A 10,144-nucleotide genomic window follows, 5' to 3' on the forward strand; every position below is an offset into this window, starting at 1 on the left:
GATCAATGTACACTAAAATTAATAAGTTAGAAATTGACATATAATTTAACATATAAATAAAAATTGAAATTAAAATAGAAATAAAAATTAAATAAAATAGAAATAGAAATAAATATTAAGATAAAATTGAAATATAAAGTGAAATACAAATTCATATTCACAATGAAATCAAAATTGATTCAACAGTGTTACTCTATTTTTATTCAACCTATTTATCATGTAACTCTTCAAATATACTTCTAAATAACATTTTATATCTTTTTAATACACCAAAGAAACCGAATAAAATAATTTGATAGTCTACAAAGTTGTGTGATTATACTAAAAACCTAAAAACTAAAAGAAACAGATAACATGGATACTTATATGGATGATATTTTCTATACTTTCAATTAATTAAAGAACGTGAATAAATTGCGAATGACCAGATTAATCTTAAACACACATATAATATTCATCATGTATAAATTACTCACCATTGAAACCAATATAAATCTATTTTAATCTTGGATCCATAAAGTGTTGATAGGGATTTAACATTTTTTCAAAATTTGCATTTTGAAATATATTTGAAATGAAAAGATTTAATCACTCTTAACACTTAAAAGATATAAGGCTAAAAAAATCTTGACTAATTTTAAATTATTAATTACTTAATATCCTTATTAAAACAATCATCTTAATAATAACATATTATATATTTGAAAAAGGCATTTATAAATCCTGCATAAAGTAACATACAAATTTCGATAGAGAGGATATGCATGCTCTCACATGCTATAACATATAAATTAGCCAATTTAATCTTCACATAAAATGTTTCCAAAGGGTTTGGTCACATGGTTGCAAGGAGGGGTGCATTCTACAACTCAATATGTGGGAGATGTGTAATTCTTTCTCTGCTCAATTTCTAGTTGACATGTGTCTCTTTTAAAATAAAAATAAAATATTCTTTAAATAAAAATGAATGCCAACTATAATGGAAAACAAAAAACAAAAATGTATATCTATGTTTGGTTAGTTTTAACTAAAAACATTGTAAAATATCAATAATCCCACTCTGTTCAAGACATTGTTGATGTTACAACCCAGTGTGAAGGAGATGTGAAAATAGTTCATTCCGGCTCTTGTAACCAATACAATATTTAGATGCCCATGTAAAATAACATAATTTTCTATAATTTTAAAGAGAGAAATAATTAACATTTTAAAAAAATTATATTTTAATCACTTAAATAAACTAATATATATGTTAACTAATTTATTTCAATATCAATTTGACTTAAAGAAAGATAAAATAACTGAAAAATAAAAATAAAAAAATCTTATGGTTAAAACACATCTAACTAATCTATGTTTTGACCATTTTTAAGGTTTTATTTAAAATTCAGCAAAAATTCTTGAAATTGCAAGTTGTCCTGTAATTTACTGAACCAGATTTTCAAAAAATTAAATCTATTTATACATTAAAAAATACAAGTACAGTACTCTAACCTTTGCTCAAAACATTCTATTGATAACTTAAAAGTTGTATACAATACAACATGAACGATTCCAATCTTACACACCAGAGCCTGGATTACTGGCAATCATCATAAACAACTTCTATTCTAGCATAGCATTTCTATGAAGAATTGGATTATACATAACATTGCCTGGATTACTGGCAATCATCATAGACAAACTCTACTCTATTCTAGCTGGCAATCATCATAGACAAACTCTACTCTATTCTAGCATAGCATTTGTATATTTTTCTTCCTGGTTTATGTACACTACAGTCTGGATTATTGGCCATCATACATAGACAGTATCTATAACTACTCAAAATTTTCCCTTTTTCATAATTTGCAAAATTTATGTAGTTGCAAAACTTATCCTGAAAACAGGTGCTTGGGACTGTTCTTCACTTGGCAGTAAAACAGGGGGAGACAGCAGATCTTTCTTTTTTTGTTCCTATCCCACGATGCAGGCTTTCTAAACCATCCCTATTAATTTCAGGGATGTTCGAAACCAGAGGCACTCTGAGCATTCCCTGCATCAAACCTCCGGCCAATCCAATACCAGAACTGTTTCTAGCACGACCCCTAAGCATGTAGTTTGTTGCTCCACACCTTAAACGCATCTTTTGTTTAGCACGAAAGTCGGGAACCAAGAACATTGCAATACCAAAATTGTTTCCAGAACCCATACCCATAACACCAGGTGCACCACGACCATTACACATGTTTGTTGTTCTGGAATTTATACCTTGCTTTTGTTCAGCTTCTGAATGGATTTCTTTTGGAGTTTTAGCTTTCATCCCTTCGCATCTAGGGACCCATTTCTTAGCACGCAAATCAAGAACTTTGCGAACCATGAATCTCAGTTGAGAATTTGCAAAATGTTGATTGTTACTTGCCTGTTCCATTCGGACGAAGTAAGAATCAATGATACTACGGGACTTGGGGTTTTCTTCAAGCTCTTTTCCAACAGTATTGAAAAGCAGACAAAGCGCCTCAAAATTTTCTTCAGTTGGAGGAATGTTCGCGTTCTGACCCAACAAATGCTGAATAATATGATGAACAATTTTTTCAGGTACCATTTTGCGCTTGAAAAGCTCCCCAATAAACCTGATGTTTCCCAGAGTGCGAAGTCTAACCATCCTCTCCCTTTCTTGGCGTTCGGCTTCTAGATCTTGGGCTGTCATTTCTTTAATTTCAGTTCGCAGATTATCTGCTCCTTCAAACGCTTCTTGGCAAGTGTTAAGAAGAGTCCGCCTGAATGTTACTGGTTTACCATCCGGTTCTTCAGATGGAAATTGAGGTAGTTCCCACCATAGATAAAGGCACAGCTCAGCAATAATGGGGCAAACTGTTGGTTCAGACACCGCCTTGTCAAAAATTAGAGATACTACTCCCAGCAGAATGTCTGCTGAGTTGATACCCGAGGTTATAAGTTGATCTTTGAGAACATCAAAGTTTTCTGGGGTTAAATTGTCAAGTATCCCCAAAACCGTTTTAAGAACTCGATCCTTCTTTGACAAGGCTGTCCTCCTAGCAGACCAAGGAATAGCAGCCTTCACAAGAGCAGGAACTGGGCCCGTCCCTGTGGCTGATGAAAACTGTGAGTTCAATTGTTCAACTTCCTGGCCAGCAGACTGATAAGCAGACTTGTGTCGTTTTGAACCTGGGGCGTGTGACTCCACCTCTGATCTTCGTGCCCCATAGCCATATCCTCTGTTTTCACCAAGTGTTTCCCAGAACCTTTCAGGTGCGGAATTGGACAGGCCTGACAAAAATTGAAACAGAAGTTTTTCACCGAGTGTTTCCCAGAACCTTTCAGGTGCGGAATTGGACGGGCCTGACAAAAATTGAAACAGAGGTTCGAAAATAGAAGACAACAACCTGACTTGAATAACAAGAACTGACAAAACCCCAGCAAAATATGCCACCACTAACAAAAGCACTCTAACAGATAGAATCAAGCTCACAAAATACACAAGCCAAGCAAAATATTTTACTAAAAGAAAAACATTTTGGCAAAAGACACAGAGGACTCTATTGAACAATATCAAAGGTCGCCAAAAGGCTGAACAAGAAGATACAAAAGTACAGTAGCCACCGATTGCAAATGGAATAAAGATAGAAGCGACGATTCTGAATTAGATGAGAATTTTCATGGAAAATTTAATACCGTCAACAACACGTTGAAAGCTATATATTACTACCACATAATGACCATTGATGTATCACAAAACAGAACTGAGGGTTTAGACATTAAATTCCTCCAAATTTCCTTTTATTTCCACAAATTGATGGAACAATTAGTCATTCACAGGCGGAACAATCAAAAGGCTAAAAATGTTAACAAAGGAACAGCGAATTCAAAGATTATGGCTAATCCTTTTCAATCCTTGCACTGTTGCCACTCAAAGTTATCTGAATTTTCGCAGGAACAAAAAAAAGAAAATAACCATGTGTGACCTGAAATCAAGTTTTGAAGCGGTTTTGACATTGAAGGATCATTTTGTTGAGAGTTTCTTCGTTAATTACAGCAAAGAGAACATCAATCTTTGCAGGTAAGCATCAATCATGCTTTTAGTTGGAGAATTTCATCCACTGTAAGTAAAATTCCAGTTTTCTGGCAATATGCATGTATCTCCATAGCCTATGAATATATCGGCAGCTCAGCATTTCACGATTAGCTATTCGCCGTGTTCTATCAACAGCGCGGCTGTGTTGATTGGCGATGTGACATAAAGGTTTAAAAGCTTAAATTGAGAATGGCAGTTCCTATTTCCAACCCTATTGAAACATAAATGCAGTCTGACATGCTAAAGGAATAGCAGTTGCCTTGCATTTATATTTCTTCAAAATTGACTTTGGCATTTTAGCAGCAAGGGAACTGCTATTCCCCTTGCATGTCAGACTGCATTTATGTTTCAATAGGATTGGAAATAGGAATTGCCTAAATTGAGGGGGCTGGAACAGGCCTGGAATTTCAAATTTTTTTTGCCTGTCAAATTAAAATTTGATGACGTTTTTGTATTTTTTTTACCCTTCGTTTTACATTTTAACTAAATATGTGAGTGTCACAGAAAATTCTATTTTAATAATTTTTGTAAATTTATTCCACAACACATAATAAGTCATCAAATGGGGGATGATAATCACTGTTGTTTATAATGTTTCTTGTTAGATTGAAATTACAGATTTGCAGTCTATCATATTTATAGCTCAGATTTATGGTAGAGCCATTTAAACAATAAAATTTTTGCAAAAAACTTACAATCCACGGACTATAAATAAATTATCTAGTGAAATTATAAATAAATCTTGGACTATAAATAAATCATCTAGAGAAAATACAGAAAAGTTATGTAATAATAAACAGTTATTATACTTCATTAAAAGTCAAACTTTCTGAAGAAACTACAAATTTTTTTATCAAACTTTCTGAAGAAACTACAAATTTTTTTATCAATAGGAATATTTCAATACATAGATCCTCCCTTAAACATAAACTAGAAGAATTTTCAAAGGTCAAGAATCCAAGGATATGCATACCGGTTCAAAAACGGTTTCAATGTCGGTGTCGATACTAGTTTCATCCGCGTTTGAATCTACCTCCCCTGCAGTTTAGAATGGGGATTGAGATATAAAATATTTCGACTTTAATGGCTTTCAGCAATGAAACATTGGAAGTTGGAACAAGGATCGTTGACAGAGAAAATACATACAGGTAACCATGGTTGCCTCCAGAGAAGCCAAGTGCTCTACAGAAAGGTTGATGGGGATCTTAACACTTCGTTTGTGGCTGCTTCTGTTCCCAGTACGTTTCCCTTACGCTTGAAACACACAAAAGGTCAGACAGTATATTGATAAAGAAACAATTGCAGAAAATAATTTTCTTGTGGGTTTCCGAAAGTTTCAATATCGTGAATGATTGATTAAACCAGAGAAGCTTCAATCATGGGTTATTATATTTCCGCCGAGAAATAATGAAAATATTAAGGGATACTCATCATGCATGCATTCCCTTCTGAGACTAAAACTGACCTAGCTGTAGCTTCGATAGTCCCGATTCCAAGGATATGCATACCGGTTCAAAAACGGTTTCAATGTCGGTGTCGATACTAGTTTCATCCGCGTTTGAATCTACCTCCCCTGCAGTTTAGAATGGGGATTGAGATATAAAATATTTCGACTTTAATGGCTTTCAGCAATGAAACATTGGAAGTTGGAACAAGGATCGTTGACAGAGAAAATACATACAGGTAACCATGGTTGCCTCCAGAGAAGCCAAGTGCTCTACAGAAAGGTTGATGGGGATCTTAACACTTCGTTTGTGGCTGCTTCTGTTCCCAGTACGTTTCCCTTACGCTTGAAACACACAAAAGGTCAGACAGTATATTGATAAAGAAACAATTGCAGAAAATAATTTTCTGGGTTTCCGAAAGTTTCAATATCGTGAATGATTGATTAAACCAGAGAAGCTTCAATCATGGGTTATTATATTTCCGCTGAGAAATAATGAAAATATTAAGGGATACTCATCATGCATGCATTCCCTTCTGAGACTAAAACTGACCTAGCTGTAGCTTCGATAGTCCCCTTGCTCAGTCCTGATAATTTTACTTCCCTTCGCTGATTTGGGCATGTTGTAACATAGAAGACGAAAGCGATTAATATAGCACTCACCTGTCCAAATTCCATGACTCTTCGTGGCATTGAAATCCTCAAGGCTCCTGTCAATTAGCACGCATTATAGCAGGTTTAGTGGGAAATAATTCAATACCATTTGGCAGCGGTGAAATTTTCGATGCGCCTGATGCGCCTGTCAACTGCCACTAACCTGTCTGAACCTGCTGCAATTGCCACGAATTATTCTCCTTTGCCTGCAGTTGCAACGAATTAGAAATTCCAAGATAAAGCGCTATTAAATGATGGCTCACATGTCAAAACTCTTCTCACGCGGAATCGGCACCCCTTATCCCTATTGCAGAGTCGTTGAACCTGTTGCCAGGGCTGTTCGATCCCACCATCTCTGTCACCGTTTATATTGAAGGACGTTTGGTTTAATACCGGAATTGTTTATGGTCAGAAACTCCGAAAATCTCAACTGTACCATCATCAGACCCATACTCCCGGTGGTGAACGTAATCCAGACCCATACTCCCGGTTACAGATATTATAAATATTTACGTTTTCTTTATGAAAGTGGACGTCAAAATGACGGATTGGAAAAGTATATCGCAGGTCAGGTTTGACGTGGAAGATTTTTTTGCTGCCGTCAAATACGTCCTAAAATCAAAAATACGTCCCACAGGACGTCAAATTCCAGGCCTGGGCTGGAAATCTCTTTTACTGATATCATCGGTGACTGTTCGACCCAAAAGCCTCAGAAATTCAACTCCAACTGTTCATTTTCTCGCACGGCCATGATGTTATGGAGTACGAGAGCAGTCGATATAAACATCTGGAAGCCACTCATGGTGTGACGGGCCATTAATTTCTATGGTACAAAGTCATTTCGGTACCATTGGAAGGAACGTGATCTCTTTCCCCGGGTGGGGTCTCAGGTTACTCATGGCCCATTGGCCCATGGCCTCGGTGGTACTGGTAGGCCAAGCACTTGGCAGGGCTAAAAGGAATCAGTTGTCTATTCCCAATGTGGAGAAACTTAGAAAGTATGAAACACTCAAAGTTCCCTGGAACTTCAAGCAATCTCTCTCCGTGAAACGCTCAAAGTTTCCTGGAAGTTCAATCAGTCTCTCTTGAGTCGGGTCAAGAGAAGTCAAAGACAGATTACAGGATATTTCCAGCCATCTGAGAATAAAATCAGAATAAAAATGTTTAACAATCTCAATCTCATGCACAGACACAAATATAAATTATAAAATATCCCGAAACGGACACAAGCATAAGTCATAAAAAAAAATTAACCTCTATTTTATGAAAATTCTCCTTTAACTAAATTATTCGTAATTAACTTTAAAACTTTAACAATGTTCTTCAATTTTCCACCAGTCACATGATCCTTTTGACATAGCTACTCACCAAAATTCAACTCGAAAAAGGAAAGTATCAAAGAGATGTATTGTCTAATGAGGTGGTTGAGATCCAACTATCTATGATGCTAGAGATAGAAAAGAAGTTGAAATTATTTCCAAAATCTTAAAATTTAGAGTGATTTAAGTGGTTGAATTTATATAGAGTGATTTAAGTTGTTAAATTCATATGTTCACATATATCATTTGGTATGAAGTACTAAAATTACTTTATATGGTTGGAATTTTACAAATGTAAAACATTAATGTATATTCCTCGAATTGCAATTATAAATATTGTGATAGATTTGAAACCTCAAAATTTATTTAAAATTATATTTTGTAATTTATTAAAATCTTGATTTTATATAAAATATCAAGTTTCAAGTAAATGTGATAATGGAAAATGTAGCTAAAAATACAATTATGGATTTATGATAAATTCATAATTGTTGTAACTCGGTCAGAAGTTGAAGAAGGCCATTCTTTCGAGCTATGCATAGAATCAACGACTCTCGAACTCGATGCCTGCTCCAACTCCATAACCAACTTAGCCAACCCTCTGCGGCCTGTTCCACGCGCCCTCTTAGTCATTTTTCCCTTCACGCATCGACCAATAACCAGCTAATCCCTTTATGCACTCAAACTCATGTTTTAAAGCATTCCTCCTGCAAGAGACCATTCAATACCCTTTCACCGATTATTCACAAATAGATTTTGTAATAAACCAAATTACAAAAAATTAAACTCCATATCATGTACCAAAAGTTTCCTCTTGAACCAATGTAACCCTTAACTACACTAAACTTTATTTTGCATAGAGTGTCTCAAATTCAGTTTCTTGGGTCTCAAGAACAAGACACACACAAAAAATGGAAAAAGATGATGAAAATCCCAAAAGTATTGAACAGACAGTGTTTGATCAACATCAATTTGTCAAGTTATTCTTATCAATTTGATGAAAGCATTATTGGTGTTCTGTAGTAGATCGATAGATTTGACCCCTACAAGGAGAAGAGATAGATGCCTAACTGTTAGTGACAAAATTTTCGATAATTCTCGATAACAAAAATTCACAAATGAAACTACGACTTGCTATAGTTCCAAGCATTAAGGAACTAATAGGGGCAACACCTGCTTTAGAGAGGGAACCAAGGGAGCGAAGATACACTTATTTAGAAGCAATTTTCCCCTTTGGTGTAACACCACACTGTGTTCAAAGGTAATACCTATCACTTTTATCAATTCGAGATGCACACCTGAACTCTCCATAGCCTCTATGACGATTACAATGTTCCCAAAACATGGAAATAGGAAATTTGAAAAGAAGAGAGGATTGCCACAAATCTGCTCACTTCCCTTATCTTCTTATCTACAAATTCAAATCTGCCTTATTTTACTGTGCATTGAAATCTTTGGAACTAGACAAGAATATTGTTGGAAAGGCAGAGGAGGTGAGGCACAAAATAATACACAAAATTCACACACAATAACACGAGCTACGACTCTTCAATTGATCTCACAAAAATTGATGATTACAATGAACCTGGTGAGGGGTATTTAAACTTTTTTGGAGTAGCTACTCGCCCAAAATAAATTAACATGCACACACATACACACACACTAAATTTTGATTTCTCCAAATATATAATGAACTCAAACCGACTCACACTTAGCTTAGTTAACTCACACTCTAAATCTGGACTGCATTTAACTCAACTTATCTCTTCATGCATCACTCAACTTGGATCTTGCTAGATCTTCACGTGGGAGTAATTACTATTTCAGACACTCCCCCTTGATTACAACCATATGACTCAACATAACTCAACATGACTCAACTTTATTTGCTAGGATTGCAACAGAAATTGACTCAATCATCACCCAAACATGTATGTTGGTCTAAGTCTCAGCTAGGCTTACAATGACTAAAAAAATTGACAATTTAGCATTGTCTTTTTTCGTTTCTTCCATACTGTATATCCTCGAAATTGCTTCATTCTTTGTTGCGCATTCTTGTTGTAAGCTCCATATTTCTTTACATGTTGTTGCAATGTTTCTTTGACTTATCTTGAATTTGTGCTAAAAAACAATCTGATCTTGTCTTCTACAACTTCCTCTTCAAATATTCCTTCACTGATGGACTATTGCTGGAGCTCTTCATCTTTAAATTGTGTTCTTCGGCTGCTTCTTGTGCTTCATATCCCTGATTTCCTTTCTGCTATATTTCTTGATAGCAGAAGCTTATCTCTTCTTGACTCCATTGTTGAAAAATTGTTTCAATTCTTTCATTGTCTTCAGAAACATCCATGTCCTTTCCTACATCCTGCTCTTCATATTCTCTTTTAGCTTGACCGTTATCTTGTTTACCTACACCCTTAAAATCAATGTTAAAAATATATTCATTATGCTTGTAACAGCCCTGGTGAAAATTCCATGTAATAAATGTTAAAAACAATAACCACATATGACTGGGACACTCATTCCAAGCTGAATGTTGGGCAAGGCATCCTAGGGGGTGTTCATTTGATTGTTTATGGCTAAGGAAATTGGAAAATGCAATGGCTAAGGCATTAAAATGGCATTTTGGCACATTTATTTATGAAAATATTG

The 10,144-nt window shown here is 35.2% G+C and overlaps 2 protein-coding genes across 5 annotated transcripts; both read right to left on the reverse strand.

Moving 5' to 3' along the window:
* Positions 1–1,595: 1,595 nt before the first annotated feature.
* Positions 1,596–4,075, reverse strand: LOC149255906 (eukaryotic translation initiation factor-like). The gene is made up of 2 exons (XM_089455153.1): positions 4,035–4,075; positions 1,596–3,638 (listed from the first exon to the last, which is right to left on the reverse strand). Exons 1-2 carry the CDS (start codon positions 4,073–4,075, stop codon positions 1,907–1,909), a joined length of 1,773 nt encoding a protein of 590 aa, XP_089311279.1. The 3' UTR covers positions 1,596–1,906.
* Positions 4,076–4,989: 914 nt separating this feature from the next.
* Positions 4,990–6,688, reverse strand: LOC149255907 (uncharacterized). Of its 4 annotated transcripts, none has more exons than XR_016266423.1 (6): positions 6,337–6,687; positions 6,073–6,229; positions 5,757–5,864; positions 5,584–5,648; positions 5,222–5,329; positions 4,990–5,113 (listed from the first exon to the last, which is right to left on the reverse strand). XR_016266423.1 is itself a non-coding variant. In XM_089457327.1 (6 exons), the coding sequence occupies exons 3-6, from the start codon at positions 5,764–5,766 to the stop codon at positions 5,025–5,027; spliced, it is 309 nt and encodes a 102-aa protein (XP_089313453.1). In that variant the 5' UTR covers positions 5,767–5,864; positions 6,073–6,229; positions 6,337–6,688; the 3' UTR covers positions 4,990–5,024. The 4 variants fall into 4 exon arrangements, 2 of the variants coding, with proteins under 2 accessions (XP_089313453.1, XP_089313454.1); XR_016266422.1 differs by having other exon boundaries at positions 5,541–5,648; positions 6,337–6,674; XM_089457327.1 differs by having other exon boundaries at positions 5,222–5,323; positions 5,541–5,648; positions 6,337–6,688.
* Positions 6,689–10,144: the final 3,456 nt, after the last annotated feature.

Source organism: Pinus tabuliformis, chromosome 7 (assembly GCF_031772625.1).
Source record: "Pinus tabuliformis cultivar Carrire ecotype Pingquan chromosome 7, CPIR1, whole genome shotgun sequence".
NCBI lineage: Eukaryota > Viridiplantae > Streptophyta > Pinopsida > Pinales > Pinaceae > Pinus > Pinus tabuliformis.